This window comes from Stegodyphus dumicola, chromosome 10, assembly GCF_044657685.1.
Source record: "Stegodyphus dumicola isolate Sdum_Otavi_A_Nest chromosome 10, ASM4465768v1".
In the NCBI taxonomy this organism is placed as follows: domain Eukaryota; kingdom Metazoa; phylum Arthropoda; class Arachnida; order Araneae; family Eresidae; genus Stegodyphus; species Stegodyphus dumicola.
The window spans coordinates 143,815,008-143,836,653 of record NC_140777.1 but is presented as its reverse complement, the minus strand read 5'-3'; the positions used below and the strand labels follow the sequence as shown (position 1 = coordinate 143,836,653).

Sequence of the window (21,646 nt, the reverse complement as noted above, 5' to 3'; positions counted from 1 at the left end):
AGCTCCAAAAGTTTTTTTTTTTTTTTTTTGGTACAATTCGTATGTTTTTAAAAATTCTTTCGTCACACAAGAGCTTCAATGGTTTGTTTCGGCGAAACGCGTAATGGAGTTGGCTTGGTTCGACATCCAACTAAATTTCCCTTGAAAAGCCTGGTTGGAGGTCGAGTTGGGCTAATTTACCATTTTCTGCTCTATAATTTTTATAATTTTTGTAATTTATGTTTTTCATATGTTTTAATTTTGTATCAACTTGTTCCGTCGTTCAGTTTTTATATGTGTTAACTTTTCACTTATCACATCGATAGGTTTTTACTGTATTTTTTGCCATTCACATATTTCCAAAGATTGATTTTAACAGTTTTTTATATACTGCATTTTATTTATATACTGCATAGGCTAATTTTTTCACCCTTCAATGTCATTATTTTAAAAAATACTGCGTTGAAATATTTTTTGGAGCCACAGCTCCTGGTAACTTTTTGGCGAGCTCACTACAATTTTTCTTCCTATTATTTCATAATTTTTGCACCATATTGCGCAAAAATTTTTTAAGACCAAATAGGTCTTACAACACAGTACTTATTAGCTTTCTATTTCAATTATATGCATATATTTATATACGTTTGGTGCGGCCGATTGCAACCAAATTACGAGGTGCACATTTACATGTTATAGCAGTCCTATACACAAAATTTCAGCGTTCTGAGGCTACTCGTTTTTGAGTTATGCGAGATACGAATGTACGAACAGACGCCACGAAAAATTCTCTTCGGAATTAATTTTAAAGCAGTTTTATAATTTTTTTTTTTTTTTGGAGGAAAAGAGTCTTTTATTCTGTGACAGCCCTAAATGTTCGCTTGTATATATATACAACTATTCTGAGGTTATCAAAAGTGAGTTGGAGAAAAAAATTAGTAAATATGATATTTCTTCAAAAGCGTCTTTAAAAGTAATTCGTACGGAAGAATAGAACAAAATGGAGTATTCGTATTCGAAAGAATTAATTAAATCCATGTTAGCATGAAGTGCATGAAAAACCTAATTTTAGCTAAAGAATGTCCAACGAAATGTTGAATATCCCGTTATTTTTATGTTTTTATTAATTATAAACTGTTTAGGTTAAAATAACAAAATAACACGCCGAGCAGTGGTTATTTTCTGCACTTTGGCATCTACCTCAGCTGCCAAAGTGCAAATGAATGACAAGTTCGATAGTTAAACCAGCGAAACTAATCCTGGAAAATTTGCAAACATAACGCTGATTTTTGTTGTTTGACTTCTACTATAAACTGTTTATTCAAAGTGTTCGAATATTTATGTGAGCTGATTTTCGGATCTTTTTAAATAAAAATTCTTTTCAGCCAAACACGTTTCGAAGGTTTCGGAAAGTATTATATTTATCAATAGTATTTCTAAACAAAAACAGTCATTTCGCTAATATTTAGTAATTGATGTTTGTAAATAAAACTGTGAAAACGTAAGCGTCCAAAAACAAATGTGAGTCACTGCAGAATTTCAAATTGTTTACAGATTGGATTTAACAGTAGTTCTTAAAATCGAAGCTAATGCTAATGCTTCACCAATATTTTATTTTAGAATTATCATTGTTCGAGTAATGCGAAAACAGAATCATTGCTATTAAATTTAAAAAATATCAAGACAGTTACATCTTTTAACGCTGAATATATTGCTAGGTGAAACAGTTTGAATAAGAACTGAAATCTCGAAAATAGGGAAATGTTACTGTAACTTGATTTAAGGGTCAAAGACTCGAATTAGGTAATGCCAGCTTTCTTCAGACATGATGCCAACTACTGACACGCTTCGTTGAATATGAAAATGATTCTCAGCGTAACGAGTGTGAAGAAAAGAGGGTGAGAGATTTACTCGCTTTTCTTTGTAAATATTTTATGGTATTTATCCTGGATTAAATCACAATAACAATATAAAAAACAATTAAGTTTACTAATTCTTGGCAATAAGGAAGATTCGAATTACATAGATTAATTGCTGTGATGGTTGTTTTCTCCTTCTCCAATGAGAGGAGAGGTCGGTAGTTTAAAAAAGAAATTTATTCTGAATGTTAAATCTAATCATAAATTCAAAATCTGCATTATGTGAAACTTACGAAATGATCCTGATATCGGCAGAAAGTAGCAAGGCAATAAAATCGGTTATGCACATGCTCGAACCTAATTTTGTTTAAATAGAAATTGAATTCGGCACTTTCTAAATGTAAGAATCAATCCTGAAATCGGCGAATGTTATTGCAGCAATTAACTTCCATGTGCTCCACTTTAAAAAAAATTCACTTTTAAATCCACTTAAAAAAAGCGTTTGTAAATGCTTGTAGATTGGATTTATCGTTATTTTAGATTTAGTATAAAATGACCCTGACATCAACAAAACACTGTGCTTGAGTAATGCTGTAATATTTGAGCTTTACCCATTCTCTTCTTTTTTTTTGTGAGAGTTGGAGAAGCATAAGTGATCCTATTACGCAATATGATCGCTGCATCTCAACCTGCATTTCTTGCTGCCTCGGGCTGCAGTATATTTCTTATCTTCTGTGATGGTGTTATCACAGCGTTTCTCAAACTTGTTGGAAAGTGGGAATCACTTTTATAAGTTAGAATGTTCTGCGAATCACCTTATTCTTGTCACTTTTAGCATATTTTTATTACTAGTTATATATAAAAAATACAATTATTTAAAATTCATTTACTTTTTAATTGATATTAAGTTATTGAATTAGTAGAAAAAAATTAATTTTTTCCTAATAATTCAAAGCTATTGAATTTGAATAATCTTATTATTAGGTTGTCCGGAAAATAATGCAGGTTTTTAACCTTTTTCTTTAAAGTATCATAACACGACTCAAAAACAATTTTATTAATCAAAATAAGCCCCAGCCGAATCAATGTATTTTTGCCAGCGAGATATAAGTTTATTTATGCCAGTAGAATAAAATTCTGGAGTTCTAGATGCGATAAAGTTGTCAAAGGCGTTTTTGACCTCGTCTTGGTTTCTGAAGCATTTCTTCTGCACAATGTTATCCAGATGTTTGAAAAAGTGGTAATCGATCGGCGAGAAGTCAGATGAATATGGTAAAAAGGGACAGTCTCGTATCTTAATTCGTCCGATATCTGTAGGGTCAGTTGCATGAGTGCGGCCGAGCATCGTCATGGAGAAGAACTGGTCGCTTTCTGTTGACCAATGCCGAGCACATGCGTTGCAATTTTTGGTGCAATTCGTTGATTTGCTGCCGTAATCGTTTCACCCAGATTTAGGAAGCTGTGGTGGACGAGACCGGCCTTAGGCCACCAAACAGTCACCATAATTTTCTTTTGGTGCAAATTTGGCTTTGGAAAGTGTTGTGGTGTGTGACCGCGGTCTAACCACTGAGCTGAATGTCGCCAGTAGTTGGACAGAATCCACCTTTCATCGCACGTAACAATTCGATCAAGAAAAAGGTCTTTTTTGTTGCGGAGAAGAAGAGCAGACGATACTTCAATAGGGCGATTTTTTTAATTTTCGCTCAATTCGTGAGGCACCCACTTATCGAGCTTCTTTGACTTTCCTATACGATTCAGATTCAAGTGATCAGAAACCATTGTTTTACTTACGCCAAGCTCTCGAACAGTTATGCACGGATTGCTTCAACTAAAATCATCGTCATCAACAGCTGAAGAGCGTCCACGATGCTCTTGATCTTCCAGGTCAAATTATCCACGACGAAACTTTTGGTATCACCGTTGAACTGTAGATTCATTAACACTTTTCTCATCCCATACTTCGTTGACATTTCGAGCAGTTTGTGCTGTGCTGTGGCCTAGCTTGTATTCATAAAAGTAAATTTGCAGAAAATCCCGTTTTGACATTTAAACAAAAACACCTAATAAATGTTTTTGAAAATAATTTTGAAACAAAATGATTATTATAGAAATACAGAGCGAAAATAGAGTTTCAAAATGATATATAAATCAATGTAATTCAAAATATGTGTTGATAAGAATATACAGGAAAGATAAACATTTGCAAAAACTTGTATTATTCTCCGGACAACCTGGTAACTAAAAATTAAATAAACGTTAGCATTCGCATTAATGAGATGGATGAATCTCCCGGATTTTTGAACAGCTTTTCTGCGTTTAAATGTACGCTGTTAAGCTTAAAAGTCTAAGATCGGCGCATATGTCAAATTGATTTCAGTACTTTGCTTCTGTTTCAGATAATAATGAAAACTCTTCACCATAGAGTTACGTAGAACAAACTGAGGCATAATTTTCAAAGCACAATTGCACAGTTCATTACACTCCGTTTTTCACTGATAATGAGCCCAGTGGTCGCAAATGTGCAGCGAGCGAAAGAAAAAAACCACCAGTGCTCTAAATCCCTCTTTTGTTGTTAAGATCGTCCATAGGTTAAAATTTGCTGTCTATAGGTATGGTAATAAATTTCATAAAATGTCAGTCTTGGTCGAAAAAGTGATCAACGATTTCCATGTGTCTCTCTTCCAGTTTAATTTCACTTTTATGTTTTGCCTTTTTAGAAACCTAGAAGGTCCATGAGGGCAGCCTTCGAGGATCGCTTGTGGTCTTCAAACTACAGTTTGAGAAGGAATGTCTGACCAGATTTAGCGACAAACGATACTTAAGAAATTTTCTTGAGAAACGCGTTTCTCGTAGTATTAATTTGAACGAAAGAGTTCTAGCAGAAACAGCTGCGCTTAGCGATCTGTGATCTGTTATGCATATGCACCCGCAACATTTTAAAAGTCTGGGAAAATGTTTCGTCTACAGTTGTATCTGTTACTTGATCTGTTACTACTTTGGCTTTCGACAAAGATCTGGTCTTCACGTAGACCAACAATCAAACTTCTTAGAAGCGAAGACAATTTTCACGGAATTTTTTCTTTCGACGCTCAGTTTGATGGTAACTAGTAGGTCTGACAGCGATTTAACGTATTTTCATGATTTTGAGATTCGTTTGTTGGAATTTAAGGTTCACAAGAAAAGAAGCATAACGCCAAACATAAATCGGTAGCAAAGTACATTTTCGTCGTAAGGCACTAATAGATGTTTTAAACTATTAAAACTCTCACAGGCTTGTTACACAAGTCCTAAGTAAGTTATCGCCTTAGGTGCGCTGTGTGCTTCGTTTATTGGTTAGATGCAGGTACAGAATAGTTGGCTCTTTCTATTAGGTGCTATATAGTTATCCCAAGATTCACGCTGGCTCATTTTACAGGGTTATCACAAAATGCCATACACTTTTTTTTCCATATTACAGATTTATTTATCATGGAAATATTAAAAAATTAATGCATAGTTAACTATTTAATCATTGAAATTAAGTGTTGGGCAGAATGTGTTCAATGTGTTCGCCATTTTGTTTCACGTCTTATTGTAAGCGAACCTTTCCATTTGTCACAACTGTGGGGCACATGACTTCCGAAACTTCACGGCATAATTGCACGATAAGAGGTTTGCCATCTTCTTCCTTCAAAAAATCCAATAAATAGAAATTGCATGGATCTGTGCTTTTACAAGGCCACTGACTCCCATCTTTGTAATGTTCAGGAAACCGATCTGACATTTCATGTGTATTAAACATCTCATACAGAAAACCAAAAACATTTTCAGTGAGCGGGTGGGATGGGTGGGATCTGTTTTGCATAAATCACGAAGTGTGTGAAAAAAACATCTATTACCATTTTCAGGTATGCGAACACTTGATGGGCGTCTCGATTTTTTTCCAACACAGAGAGAGTGACTTTCAATGGCTGACACAATCCGTGAAAGGTATGTGCGCAGGGAGTCCTTGTATCAAAGTGTGCAAGAAAGTGTCTTTGTGTCACCCTTCCTTACTCTTCGTTTCTTCAAAAATCATTAGAACTTACACCTTCTGTTAAACACATAAGCGACCGTTATTTACTATCCTGGAAACTGTTATTTCACGGCAAATTAGAATTCGATACTGACTTCTGACATCTATCGGATTTTCCACAAGCTAAAGCATCCGAATACGCTTTCCAGTATTTTAAAATGTGATATTAAAAAATTGTGAGGGGACTGACTGATATGACATTTCGTGCGCTACCTTGCGTATACAAAGTTTATTCTTATACAATTATACCTGAGTTGAAAACAGAGTTTTTACCAATGTGAGTGGTTGATGTATAGATGGTAATGTAATGTAACGTAACAATCTGGAAGTTTTGAAAAAACTCTGCTAAAGACCTTTGTATCATGAAAATGTTTAGTTGTATATTTTTAAATAATGTATTTATTGGTTTTTTCTTCCGAAAAGATAATAACGTTCTTTCGTCAGGGGGAGCAGACGTTCAGTATCCGATTCAGACCTATATGCGTAGATCTCATTTGACGGATCAATGTTTGACGGATCAACGGATATCAATGTTTGCTTGTGTATACAAGGTTAGAAAAAGGTTTTCTAAAACAAATATATTGGACACAAGAGAAATAATTGGATGGTATCAATTTTTCTAATAAGTCTTCTGCATATATTCGTCATGCATAACTCGAAACAGAGAAAGTCTACTTGAAACTTAATTTCGGGGACCCTTAACCTTATTAATTCCTAAGATGATGTTATTCTGAAGAAATTTTTATTCTGAAGAAGTTTAAAGAAGTACAAGTTTTTATTCCAGAAATTTCTTGATAACAAATTTATTCATAACAATTAAACGGCAAATCAAATCTTTGTTTGAATATCCCTCTCTGACCTCTCACTATTAAACTTTCAAAACCGCGTAAAACAGCTAAAAAAAAAAAAAAAAAAAAATCTCTGTTCTATAAGATTAAATCTCGACTATGATATATATTTCTTTTTATGTCTGTTTCTACGTTTAATGCTATAATTTTTATGCGCTTGTATCTCGCATTTGTGTTGAAAACAGTATCGTCACCAGCAAAGCATCTTGAAAACATAAAAAAAGGAGAAGCAAGACAATAGTTTATGTGCGTAATGACAAAATGTGTTCTGCAGAGATGAATCACGGAGCGTGACTATGTCATTTGTCACGGCGGCCTGCAATTCGCTCTTTGCAGTCAAAACCCGGAAATATTCAGCTTTAAACTGCAACCGGCTTTGCAGCTGTTATGTAAAACAAGATATAAGGGAAGGAAAGCAAAAGTCGGATTAATTTTTTTAACGTCAAAACAAAACCCTAAAAAATTTCTTTTTTAGACAGTGAGTCTTTAAATCACACTACGCCAATATCTGAATGTGAAACAACTATATTTTTATTTTGGTAGATTATTACTGCAACACTGTATCGCAACCTATAAGAACAAAACCTGTAAGTTAAGAAAAATACAGAACATGTAAGTCAAGAAAATAATTAAAATCTAATTAAGGAAACCCAAAGTGATAGTTCAAAGTAAAACTACTTTTCCAATGTATTTTCTAGATTAACATCTTTGATTAATGCGAAATAGTTTCTTACATTATTGACTCAAAAGTTCCAAATTTTAAGTTTTCGTTTCTTACGAATGATGTATAAAATTTAGTTCCTCACAAGCAATGTATAAAATTTTGTTTCTTACAAGCAGTGTGACTAAAATACTTCCAAGAGCTGCGTAGTACGTAAGATATTATGACGGTTAGTTTAGATTAATAAAATATAGCAAAGCCTAGAAGGGCTATCTGCCTAGGTATTTTAAAGTTAGGTTTGGCTAGGTTATTTGAATATGGCAAAGCACAAAAGAGCTATCTGCCTAACGGGAGAGATGCCTTCGTGGAGGACTTTTTAAAGGAAGCTGGCTTGTATTCAGGCTATACATGGAGAAATCTATGAAAAACAACCTTGCAGCCAGCCCATTCACTGAGTTTGAACTCGAGATTTCGGATATTCAGTAGCCTTTAACCACTAGGCCACTCTGGTGAAGCATATACACTGACGAGCCAAAACATTACGACCATTCCCACAATTTTCAATAAACGCGTCTGGATGACGTAGACGGCACGTGATTCAGAGATAATGGTGTTTAACTGATGCTGGAATTACGGTGAAACCAGCAGTAGACGCTAAGGCGTTGGACGTCTACGCGTGACCAAAGTGTCGGAGACTATCGGACTATATCGTCGGAGACTATGCCGCTTGGTACAGAGAAAAAGGCGCGACAGTAGCTCAGCTGACAGCCCAATACAATGCAGGTCAAAGTACAAGTGTTTCGGAACAACAGTGTCCGCTGAGCAGTTCCACAGTCCAGCGGACACTATTGGATATGGGACGGCGCAGCAGACGACCCACTCGTGTGCCTCTCTTGATCAAGTGTCATTGTCAAATACTATTGCAGTGGGCCCGGGAACATCAAGACTGAACCATGGATAAGTGGAAGACAGTTCTCTGGTCATATAAATCACAATTTCTTTTTATCATGTCGATGGTCGTGTCAGGGTACGCCGACTTCAGGTGAACAGTTGCCACCCCTCCCTCTTATACAGTAGGTCATACACAGGATGGTGGTGTCAGTATTATGCTTTAGGGTACGTTTTCATGGACGGCTCTGGGACCCTTAGTTATGGTAGAACAGACCATGAAAGCTGCAGACTATCTGAACATAACTGTTGCATCTTTACATGGCGTCTGTCTTCCCAACTGGAAATGGAATCTTCCAGGAGGGTAACGTCATATGTCACAAAGCTGTAATTGTGTTGAGGTGGTTCAAGGAGCATAAGGTTGAATTCCAATTCATGTCCTTCCACCAAACTCGCCCGTTCTTAACCCGACAGAGCACATTTGAGATGTCATGGAGATGCAACTCAGAGCTCAAACACCACCACGTCGAAATATCTTGACTTTGCATGACCGCTGCTCAAACATTTGATACAACATGTCTCCAGTCATCTATCAAGGACTTGTCACACACCTACAGCTCGCCTGGCATCCATGCCAAGGCGAGCTGTAGCTGTGTTGCAGGCCAAAGGTTGAGCAACGCATTATTGAGTAGGTGGTCATAAAGTTTTGGCTCTTCAGTGCATTTAAGGAACTGGCCGAGCTAAAAGAACGTGTTTCGTTGATGCATCAGGTTGAAGATGCTTTTTGTCTATTAATCTATAGTCTGCTACATATAGAGATTAGAAACAGCCTGCTTAACGTCATTATCCATAAAAAAATAGTGTTTTGATGGGCATCTTCAGATGATCGGATATGAAAATTCATTAGGAGAAAGAGATCTAGACTGCAAATCCAAAGTCTGCAATTTAAAATTGTTCAATATTTGCTTCAATACCTTGGAAGGATTAAACCGTGCAACTGTTATGCTTAGGATGATCCCTTTAATCAGGTTAACAAAAGGTTTCACCCTCTGCACACTGCAATAAAAAGATTCGAGCCAGATAAATATCCGTCTGTCGACCCTTTCAGAGCAACAACAGAACTGCATATTGGTCTGCTTGAATGCATATAACAGAAAATATGCCATCAATATACTACGTACCATACTTTCAAATATTAGTGTAAGCAATAATTTTGCTAATCGCTCAATATGATATTATAGCTCAATATGGTCGTCTCATCCTGGACCCATTACCATATCATATATAAGACCACAACATAATCAAATGGATGCTTCTTGATCTCAGTGTGACATTATTTTTAAAGACCTACTAAAAGCTAAGCTTAAGCTGCATGCTATCCTATCTTCTCGTGCCTCACATGACGCTCTGACCAGAAAGATATGTAAATTTTAGACACGCGGCAAAGAAGTTAAAATTACAAGAGAATCTTAACTATACCACATGCTGCTTTACAAGAAAAAAATCCTCTCTGCTTATGGTTATCACGCGCAGTTTTCTGCTATATTAGCTGGGGAAAAAATTGATACGGCTTAAAGCCTTCGCTTGAGGTTATTTATTACCCGTTCCAGGTGTTCAGTGGAAGTTTTCTGCAATTAGAACTTTAATTTTTTTTATTACTGAGAGACAAATCGCTAGGTTGTAAATTTTAATGCCGAAAAGAAGATTAAAGTTTATAAACTAGCGATTTGTCTTCGTTAAAATTCTTAGCTGCATATGATTTAAGTTATGTACCACAAGTGGTTGGTTCAAAATATTTTTTAAGTTTTACAGATGTGTGTCTTACTTTATGTCAAGATGATAACAGGGTGAAATATCTCATCATAATTCACCATCCATTAAGCGTTAAATTAAGCTAAAATGAAGATCTAGAGTACAGCTTATAAATAATTCTACGAAATTGTAATGTTTATGAGCATCTCTACGAATTTGTAATTCCTTTAGTAAAGTTTATCATTATTTTTAACTTTTCGCTTTTTAATATTCATGTTGTTATTCAAATACAGATTTATTAAACTTTTGTTGTCACTAGAATACTAAGAAATATTTAATATTATAGCCACTTTTTATCTTATATAGGTATTTAGTGTGACTGCTTTCTTCAGCATTTTTGCCTACATTTGGTTGCTCATCGTCTTGCTTGCTGTCTCACCACATGTTGTTGAGATCTGGGAAGCTGTCATGACTTTCCTTTTTTTCCCTATATTAGTGGCAGTCAGCTATGCAGCCGACAAGGGAATGTGCAAAGTCAAGCTTCTAACCAAACCGACTAAACAGCTGGAACTTGATTCTGCAGCAGGTAAAGTACTATTTTAAAGTACAATTTTCTTTTAATAGTTCCCTTTCGAGAGAAAAAAAAAGATGAAATAAAAAGCTAAGTTTATAATTTTATCTCGTATTATTCGAAATATCTATCTGTACACAGGGTTTGCCCAGATGTGGGCCCACCATGGAGAAAGCGGCCGGAAATTTTCTGGCTGGATCATTTCGAAACATAACCCACTTAAAGACTCAGGTGGGTTTTTCCCCTTATTTTTCCTTATAACATACAAACTTTCTTGATACATTGGAATATCAAGAAAGTTTCCGTCTTAACTTCATCACAATAACGATGCTCAGTAAGTGAACCCGTGTCGAAAATGTAGAGCTCCGTCCGTTCCTTCTTCATATTTGCTTCCCAGTGCAATCACGCCAGAACCATCACGACGTTCTCTTTTCTTGATGTTACTGGCATGAAAGTGCGTCTCTGCCTCTCTCTTTATCATCTGACGTGTAGGGTTGTTTGTCAGTCTGAAGCGACTCTTATTGGTAAAATGGATGTGAATTCATTAATGAGGTGCTCACTCTCTGTGTTCTCTCCACCACTGTAAAAGGTCCCCCAATGGTCTGCTATCAAGGGTACGCAGCGTTCAGACAGCGGACGAATAGGCCACCTTTGTCAAGTTCGCCTGGCCACAGAAAACCAGGGCACCTGTCGTCCGGTTGCCGTGCGCAACTCTTGAACAATGTTACCGTTGTCTCATTTCTATCTTTTTTCGTATGCAGGGCGATGCATCGGTCATCAGTCACCGTTAGGTTTCATGGCTGATCGCCACCAGCCTTTCATACAGCTGTACCTTTCGTTTAGAATCTTGTGAAACAGTACTTTTATCAATTGCAATCTCTTGGGCGACAGACGTAAACTACGCCCTTATTCAATCTTGCTAGTTTTTCTACCATGTATAAAGACGTCCTGATGTTTTCTTGTAGCCATACTGCACATACTAACTCACTTTCACTTGCAGAAGAATGCCTGTAAAGAAGCCTTCCTTTCTTCTTTTTAAGTTGCCTTGCAATGGGAACGCTAAATCCTTGAGTTTTGTGTGCTTTGAAATACCCTCAGACATCATGGTGATGATATTTGCATAAGCAATCACCTTTATACTGAGTTCGCTTTCTATTTTATTGATCGCAAAAACAATTTTCAAGAGTTTCATGGTTGTATGTTGAAAAATGGAATTGTTTCTTATATTTCGCACACCAGTGTATTTAACTACACTGACTACCAATAAGTATTTAAACACCTGTGATAGAAAAGAAAAACTAACTTTATTCAAAATCAATAGTTTGTAGAGCCTCCACGAGAGGTAATTACAGCGGGGACCCTCCGGGGCATACTTTCCACAAGTCTTTGTCTGACAGCTAGTGGTATTTTCTTCCACTCAGCTTGGAGAAGACATAGAAGTTCCTTCACCGATTTTGCACGGTTAGTGCACCCCTGAATTCGGCGATGCAACTCGTCCCAGAGGCTCTCGATAGGGTTCAGGTCTGGACTCTGGGCAGGCCAGTCCATTCGATGAACTCCATTGGCACCATACCAAGCCTTGGTTAACGTCGAAACATGACAACTGGCATTGTCGTCCTGAAAGTAACAGGGGTCCAACCTGTAAAACTGCCACAACGTAGAAGCACATTGTCATCCAAAATAGTGCAGTAGGCATCGGAGTTGAGCTTACCATGAATGGGGAACAAGGGTCCCAGCCCATACCAGGAGAAACACCCCCAGACCATAATTCCACCTCCGCCGAACTTGACTGTTGGCACAATGCATTCTGGCAGGAGACATTCTCCAGGTAGACGACAGACCCAGACCCTGCCATCCGAACGGCAAAGGGTGAACCTTGATTCGTCACTCCAAAGAAACCGTTTCCATTGATCTACGGTCCAATTTCGATGTGCTTTACACCACATTAACCGAGCAGCGCGGTTGGACATTGTGATCAAAGGCTTATGGGCAGCAGCACGACCATGAAAACCAAGCAGATGTGCTTCCTTACGGATGGTATTCATTGAAACAATACTCTCGGATGCCTGTTGAAACTCCTCGCGAATGAGAGCCATCGGTTGGGTGCGGTTCTTCCGAATTTCTGTGGACAGCACTCGTCGGTCTCTATCTCCCAGTTTCGTTGGTCTGCCGACTCGGGGCACATTCCGACAATCACCGCTCACCTTCCACTTCTTAATCACATAGGCCACTGTCGATTTTGGGTACTTCAGATCCCTAGATCTGAAGATCTTCAGATCCCTTAAGGATCGGCCACATTTATGATACCCGATAATTATACCTTTCTCGAAATCAGAGAGCTCCGAACTGCGAGGCATCTTGCATGCGACTAAAGCCGATGTCATTGTCATAAAGCCGATGCTGTTTCCTACACGATATATACCGGCAGAATCCGTGACGTACCATAGGATCGCAGATATCGTCATTTGCATAGGTGTCCAAAAACTTATTGGTAGTTAGTGTAGAATTGTGACAGGAAACAGAAAATCGAAGCACCTGGTGTTAGGTGAGAAGCAGACAAACAAACTGCCAGTATAACATTCTTTCGGTGGAGATTATTGTTCTGACCTTTCTGTTGTCGTACAATGTCAATGGTTTGTCGTAGGTTACCAGTTGTTTAAAAAATGGCTCATTTTTATCGCACAGTGAAAATATCAAGGAAGCAATTAAAGGCAGACTTCAAAGTAATTCTACATCTGCTTATTGTGTTAATCTGTGCTATATTCATTTTTAGAGCCCCGTTCTTTCTCTATCTCAAGGAGAGATTTTTATACAGTACAATCCAAAATTCTGAATTCTTTCTCTAAATCCATGCATGTACTTATTGCATTAGCTTTCAACATTTCTCTCAAATAATTAACAATAAGATGCTCGCAGCTAATTGCCTCATTTGAAATTTACGAAGGAAGCAGGACATATTTTAATATTGTGCATAACATGTCTTAGCAAGGAAAATGCAGCAACGAAAAATCACTGCTTGCAGAAAATGAAATTTAAGTTAAGGAAAATGTAATGCGATAAAACGTACGCTGGAAAATTTATATATAAATATAAAATTTACAAAGAAGTGGCGGAACCTTTCTTGACAAAACCACGGAAGAATTAAAACTTTGAATTTAAAGGGAATCACATGTATTACATAACGTAACGTATATATATATGGGATTATATAATATAATGTTAAAATCAATATAATAAATATGGTCAATAAAATCAATATGGTTTTGAAGCGCAATAATAATTTATTTAACGAAACAATTAATCTTAGAAATAAAATCACGTTTCTGTTCTTAATAAGTGAAGAAGCAGCAGTAAACGTAAAACAATTAATCTAAATTATTTAAAAATAAGAATAACTAAAAAAATATTTAAATCTAAATATTTGTCATAAAAAAACAAAATGTAAAAAGAAACGGCACAGTTTTATAAGAAAATAAATGCTTTATTAAATTAAAAATAATAATGAAAAAATTGTAAAAGTATAGTGAAAGTGAATTGAATTTGCTCAAAATACCAAATCGTATTATTTTATTCTCCCTAATTTGCTCCTTTATTTTCCTTCCTTCGTTACCAAAATTGAAATCCTACATAATCGTACATTTAAGTTTCGAGCTTAAGTGTATTGACGATTCCATCTCTGACCTTAATTCTTGGCAAAGTTATAGCATATCTTGTCAGCGTGGTTTAGGACATTCGGAAACATAAAAGAGCATTAAAATTTCGTGTCAAAAAACACGAATCTTATGTTCGATAAGGAGAATAGAAACACATTTTTGATAGCCAATCATGATTGGAAACTGAATCTCAGTTTTGGCTTTGGTTCTACAAAAATTATTGATAAAACGTCTTCAGCTAGTGAACTGGATTTCTTTGAACTTTCTTACATTCACAAAAATATATCTTCTTTATTTAATGTTATTAATTCCAATCGTGTGCTTCCTAATGCTTTTAAAGGCCCACGAGCGGCCGAGTGGTAAAATCGCTGAACAGTGGTAGTTCAGACGTGAGTTCGAATCCAGACGAACGGGCTGGCTGCATGGACGGTTTTCTTGGTTTTCACCTTGTGTAACGTGTATACGAGCCAGTTTCTCATAGAAAGTTCCTCCACGAAGTCATCCCTCCCCTTAGGCAGATAGCCCTAGAGTGCTTTGTCATAATAAACTAAAACAAACCAAACTTAATGCTTTTAGAATTCTGATATCTTAATTTTTGACGTTCCATTACTATTTCCCTCGCTAGATAGAGCAACATGGGACATTTGTGTTGATTTTGTTCTGCCCATCGCTTTTAATATGAATACGGTCGTCGCTTATGCCATTTTTTAGGCTTTCTCTCCCCCCTTCCTGAAGAAGAACGGTTTGTCTCTGATCGACTACCTCTACGATCGCCAACAAGCGGAAGCACATCCAGTTGCTAGACTGGAATAGGGTCTCTCACTCAGGCGCCCAGCAGCATGAACTTCGTTCACGCAGCGATCGATCACCTTCGAAATCGATTTCATTCAAATTTTATGCCAAATTAAGGATGCTGTTTTGTCTAGTTTTAAATAAGCTCATTGTTCTTCAAGTTCGTCTGAGGCAGGAATGAATGCCTTAAATTTCATAATTAGATAAGAGCTGCATCTCTTCTTTCAAGATGTCAAACTGTGTTTTCTGATGCTAATATTTATGAACAACTTTCTGCTATTTTATGGTAAATAATATCTCTCTTAAACATGTTCTTAAAAATAAATAAAGCTATAACAGTTTATCTGTCTGTATATCTATCTACACTCATGTCCATAAATTAAGGATAATGCAAAATCATGCAAAGGAAGAGTTAGAAGCAAAACAAATTTGACTTATTCGTAAAGCTTATTTATTAAACAAAAGGTAAAGAGCAAAAACGATGCTATATGTTTGATATTATTAAAAAAATTAGCGATTTTTTTCTCCCAGGAGCAAATTAAAAAAAAACAAAACCCCTATTTACAAAAAACCAATATTACATGGTTGGTATGATTGTTAATACATTGTATGTCTCCCAGACGATGCAATACAGTCCGTTCAACGCCTAGGCATGCCGAGTATCAAATTATCTATCTGATCTTGGGAGTACACCACTCAAAAAGCAATGCTCTCCGAAGTTCCGGTAGACGTGTAGGATGAGGTTGACGGGTTGCAACTCGTCGGCCAAGCATGTCCCAGACGTGCTCTACTGGATTCAAGTCCGGTGAGAATGCTGGCCAGTCCATACGGGTGATATCCTCCGATTGAAGGCATTCGCTTACGATGTTTGCACGGTGAGGACGGGCGTTGTCATCCATAAACACAAATAGTGCGCCCATGGCGCTCCGAAACAAACGTACATGTTGTTCCATAATGACGTCCCGATAGATTTGGCTTGTCATGGTTCCAATTTGAACATGCAGGTCAGTTCTGGAACCCAGAATAATTCCACCCCAAACGAGCACTCCTGCACCACCTTAACTGTGTCGTTCAATGATGTTTTCTTGGTGGTAACAGGTACCTGGAGCTCTCCATATGAGAGTCCGGCGAGAATCAGACTGCAAGCTAAACCTGGACTCGTCGAAAAACATCACACAAGCCCACTGTTGCGGTGTCCACAATGCATGCTCTCTACTCCAGGCTAACCGCAGGCGACAGTGAGTTGCAGTAAGTGGAACGCATCTGACAGGTCTACGAGCATATAGACCAATCTGACCTAAGCGTCTGTACACGGTCTGCCTTGAAATTGTCGTACCAGTGGCTGAAGAGACCTGACGAGACAGGTCTGAGGCTGTGCTCCGCCTGTTTCTTTTGGCAGTAACTGCCAAATACCGGTCCTCGTTCGGCGTTGTAACTCTGGGGCGACCTGTGCTGTAACGTCTACTCACATTACCATCATGGAATCGTTGCCAAAGCCTGGAGATGACACTCTAGGCAATTCCAAGTTCGTCTGATACTTCCAGTTGGGTACGCCCACATTCCGGACGGCCGATAATTCTACCACGTAAAAAATCATCCAAATGCGTCCTTTGTGTCATAACTATTCGGTTATTGCACTGAAATGCTTATAAATTGCCTGCGAACAATTTTACTTCTTTGCCTGTATTCCTTATATATCACTCTCTTACACTCTCGTCATTGTGACGTACCATCGGTGTCATCTGGTTACTTCCTAAAATTTGCATATGATTCTTGAAGATGTGTGTAGTGATTTTACAGGTGATATAATTATTTTAGAGTTCGATTTCCGCGTGACTCTAAATTATCCTTAATTTATGGACATGAGTGTATATAGATATAAAAGGAAATTTCATCTTTTTATTCAGATTTTAATAAAAATAGTAGCACTTGCTTATGCGTAAGAATCAGAAACTTTTAAAGAGTAAGATACGAAGATGTTTGAAGTAAACAATGTACATTACATGTTTCCAAGGAGATGGTATAGAAACTTCGATAAGAAGAAGATGACTGTAGCTTAAAAATGTGTGTGTCCTGTCGCTTTAGTTTTCTAATGGTTATTATTTAAAATTGTTGCCAACGGTGATTTGATACACAAACAAAGAAAAGATCTATAGCAAAAATTTATTTATTTTTCGCTTTGGATAGAATTTGCGTGCTAAGTTTAGGTAACAAAAATAAAAGAATGAATAAGGCACGCGTTATGAGATAGTTTAAAAAGTCAATTGCAAAACTATTTCATTCCACCATATATCTTTCGAAAATAAATAACAAAGGGTAATACTGGCGAAGAATTTACTGTAATATCTTTAAGCAATACATTACGTCATTAGAATTATTCTGTCCAGTTTATTCCTTATGCATGATGTAAATAGGAACCCTACAGAAAACCCACCAAAAATGCATATCTAAAACAATTAACATTCGCATGCTCTTCCATAACGATATGCATAGTAAATAATACATGTAAATCATTTTGTATTTCAGAAGCCAAAAATTATATTTTACCGCTTGGCATCAATCAGCGAAAGGAGAATCAGTTGACATGGGAAGGGAAAAAACATCAAAGTAAAAAAAAAAAAAAAAAAAAAAAAAAAGCTAGAATTCAGACTTAGATTGTCAATGGTTAATTCGAAAATTCTATAGATTTCAAGGGAGATCGATAACATATGTACCAGCATAATTAACAGTGTATGGGTTGTTTCCCAGACATTTGGACATTTCCATATATTTGACATTTTCGTGGAATTCTGTAACTTTTTTTTACGCTAAAGAATTAAAATATTTCCCTTGAATATTAATTTGATTTAAATTTGTATTTTAATATAACAGAAACGTAATAATATAAAGAAGAAAAATAAGGTAAATTATTGTAGTTTGTAGCTGTAGGTGAAGCAAAAGAATTATCCATTTTTATAGTGTAACAAAAGATGATTCTTTTTACATTTACTGATGGAAAAGGATTATCTGAATCTGCTCAGAGCAAAATATGATCAGTTTTTACTGAAGCAAATTAATAACTTCTACAGCACAGAAAAAAGTGATTAGTTTCATATTGAAGCGAAAGTGCTATATATACCTTCAAAGTAGCAAAACGTGATCCGTTTAGAACAAACTATAGATTAGCAAAAATTATCACTTTTTGCTACTTAAAGGAAAGAATGAAATAAAAATGTAGCAAAAGAATTAGCTGAATAGAATCATAATGGAGTTAAAAAAAAAAGCTGTAGAGTAGCAAAACATGGTTTATAGGGAATACAAAAGAATCATTTTTTTTTTACAGTATAATAAAAAAGTGATCCGTTTACATATTGCCACAGCAAAAAGGGATACTTTTACATTTACCGAAGAAAAAAACTATCTAGGTTTACAGCGTAGCCAAATGTGAAGTAAAAGAGTAATTCGTTTCTAGAGCGTAGTAAAAGAGTGATCAATTGAGGTACTGAAGGAAAAGAACTATATGTATCTATAAGTATTGCAAAACATGATTCGTTTACACTTAAACGAATAAAGTGTTTTTCTAACTTAGCAGAAATACACAGTGGTAAAACGTAATATGTTTATAGGTATGCCAAAAAAAAAAAAAAAAAAAAAAAAAAAAAAAATGAAAAACCCTCATCCGGTTTTAATAACATAATAATACCTACTGTTACAAAAGAACTGTTTGTGTCTGCAGCATAGCAAAGTGTGATTCATTTACACTGCAGTAAAAGAATTAACCGTGTCTTCGCAGTAATAAAAATACGATTCATTTATATATTGAAGCAAAATAAAGAATTATCTGTTTACGAAATAGCAGGTGTAACAAAAAATGGTCTATTTATTCTGAAGTAAAAACGATTGCATATAGTTGGTCAACTGGTGTTAAACATTTCACGAAGAAGTCGACAGCATCTTATAATGAAAACAATGATGCTATCTCGAATAAGTGAAATAAATGTTGTTACTTCCAAGAGAGAGAGGGAACAAACATATCTAACGTATTTTAGAAAGATAGCGAGAAAAACTACGAGTATATAAAAGATTTGTGTTCAGTTGAATCTCACTTTAGGTGAAAATATGAAGAACAACTATAATAATGCTAAAAAGTATTAATAGGCAAAGGTGTCTTTTTTGTGAGTATGCGCAACCTTTCCTGTAAATCCTGTTCTAAATTTTCTGAGCGGCAGGACCGGCTGTATCTGATCATAAGATTTTGTCCCTTACTATATATTAGCTTACAATTTAAGACATTTTGCTTTTTTGCTTTCTTCAATAATGTAAACGTAATCTTAATGTATGTAAAATTATGAAAATAGAGACTAAAGTTATAAGGTATTTCTCCCGCCTTCTTAGTATGCCTTCGTGGTGTAGTAGTCAGCACGCTCGACGCGTATTCGAAAGATCCATGGTTCGAGTCCCAGCGAGGGCATTGCTCATTTTTCATCTCTCCTGCTCCAAAAATACCTAATGTCTCTACAGTGTTGCCCGAACTAAAAAAGGTGGTTGTCCCCTAATCCCCAGTCGCCCTTTAAAAGTAGTAGTAGTATATAAGGTATTTCTCCCGCCTTCTTAGCATGCCTTCGTGGTGTAGTGGTCAGTACGCTCGACGCGTATTCGAGAGGTCCGTGGTTCGAGTCCCGGCGAGGGCATTGCTCATTTTTCACTTCTCCTGCTTCAAAAATACCTAATGTCTCTACAAAGTAAGTAATTATACAAATTTAGCTAATAAATGCTGTTGAAATACAGGTCTTCATGACAGTTCCGAAAACCCGCGCGACTTTAAACCTTTTTTTTTTTTTTTTTTTCAAAAAAAATTATTTTAGTTTTGATAAAGAAATATACTGTTCTAATCTGTCGCTGTTTCGTATAAATTATTTAAGTAAGTCCCTGTATATAATTTACTGAATTCATTAAATGATTCACAGGAAGAAAGATTACAGTTTCCCGCGAAATTTGCTGAAATCATGGGATGAAAATACGTATAATTGATAAATTCTAGTTGCATGTTTTGTTAAAGATTAGTTATTATATTTTGTTAAAAATTATTTATTATATTTCTATTAACTGTAGTTAAGGCAACTTTGTATTAAGTCCAAAACCTTCGACAAAAGATTTCGAAAAGAATGTTCAATTGCTTTACTTTTTTACGATTAGTAACTGCTAACAACTGTATTAATAGTTCGTTAGTTAAAGCTTAGCTGCTAATAAAAGTTACAAAGCTTGCTCTTTAATAAAAGTTACAAAAGTTACAAAGCTCTTTAATAAGTCTCTAATAAAAGTTACAAAGCTGCTAGCACTTTAAAGTTTAGGTTACAAGTTACTTTGATTTGGTTAACTAATTAGCCTTTTAATTTTTCTTTTCAGTATTCTTTTCGCTTGCGCCAGATGCTCGTAAATTAACAAATAAATAAAACGAATTAAGAAGAGAGAGCGAATATAATTGTTAATGAGATTAATTTAGACCTAATTATTTGATGTATCTCCCATTGTGGCTGGCCGATGCATGAACCATTGAAAGCTTGAAGTTAGGGTTACACTGTTAGGTTTAACTACTTAGGTTGACATAGTTTCCGGAACACAGTAAAAATTTCAGAGGTAAACGGACTTTGTTTTGAGTTTGTTTATTCAGTTGAATAGGATGACAGCCAAGGAATCGTGTTTGTCTCTGTGTGTTAACATAAGTCACTAACTACGTCGTTATTGTAAACAGATTTGGAATTTGTACATTGACTGCAGCTCGCAATAAATTCTACTGACTCTTAGGACTGACTGCAAAAGCAAAATCTGTGTTGACTTTGCTTTGCAACTTTATATGTTTATGTAGACTACTTTTTTTAAAGCGCACATTTTTCAGCCATTTTCTCAACTAGAAGCATGCTAAGCGTTGGTATAAACAAAATTATTATGATAGTTTGGAAGCAAGAACCAGTTTGAGACTTTGAATTTATTACAGGTTTTTTATCAAAATTTATTTAGGTTTATATAAATTTTATTGCATTAATAAAACAAACGGATTGGGTAACAATGCTTAGACTCATTATTACACATCTTAATCTTCTCGAATAAAAAAAGGCACAGAACATAAAATGCTCTAATGACATTTTCTAAGTTAACTACACTGTGGAATATTCCATACAGCTAGAACTGCTGTTTAATTTATTTGTATACATTTTGTTTTGCTTTTTTAGTATATCTTTTTTACATTTCAGTATTTTGATTTGATTTTTATTGATTTGATGTTTGTTTAGTTTATTAATTTTTTATAATTATTTATTTATGAATGCTTATCTCAAGGTGTTTTGCAAATATTTTTCACTTTTAATATCCTTAGTTTCGACTGATGTGCCAAAACGTAAAATTAAAAAAAAAAAAAAAAAAAAAAAAAAAAAAAAAAAATTAAATTTTAGTCCCAAAACTTCAGACTATAGTTAAACATCTCATACATCATTATAGTTAAATAGTTAAACATAAAGTGTTTGTCACTGGAATTTCGAAAAGTTGAAAAAAAAATCATAAATTTTTGAAAAAAGTAATCCGATATTTTGTTTGTAAGTTTCACTTTATCGCCCAA

General features: G+C 35.7%; 1 protein-coding gene across 2 annotated transcripts in view; it reads left to right on the top strand.

Moving 5' to 3' along the window:
* The window catches only part of LOC118190756 (sodium/calcium exchanger 3-like), a 134,344-nt gene that overhangs the window by 74,758 nt on the left and 37,940 nt on the right, over positions 1 to 21,646 (top strand). For both annotated transcript variants that reach the window (XM_035361528.2, XM_085825632.1), the window contains exon 4: positions 10,405 to 10,624. In XM_035361528.2, coding sequence (XP_035217419.1) covers positions 10,405 to 10,624 — 220 coding nt within the window. The remainder of the gene's footprint in view (positions 1 to 10,404; positions 10,625 to 21,646) is intronic.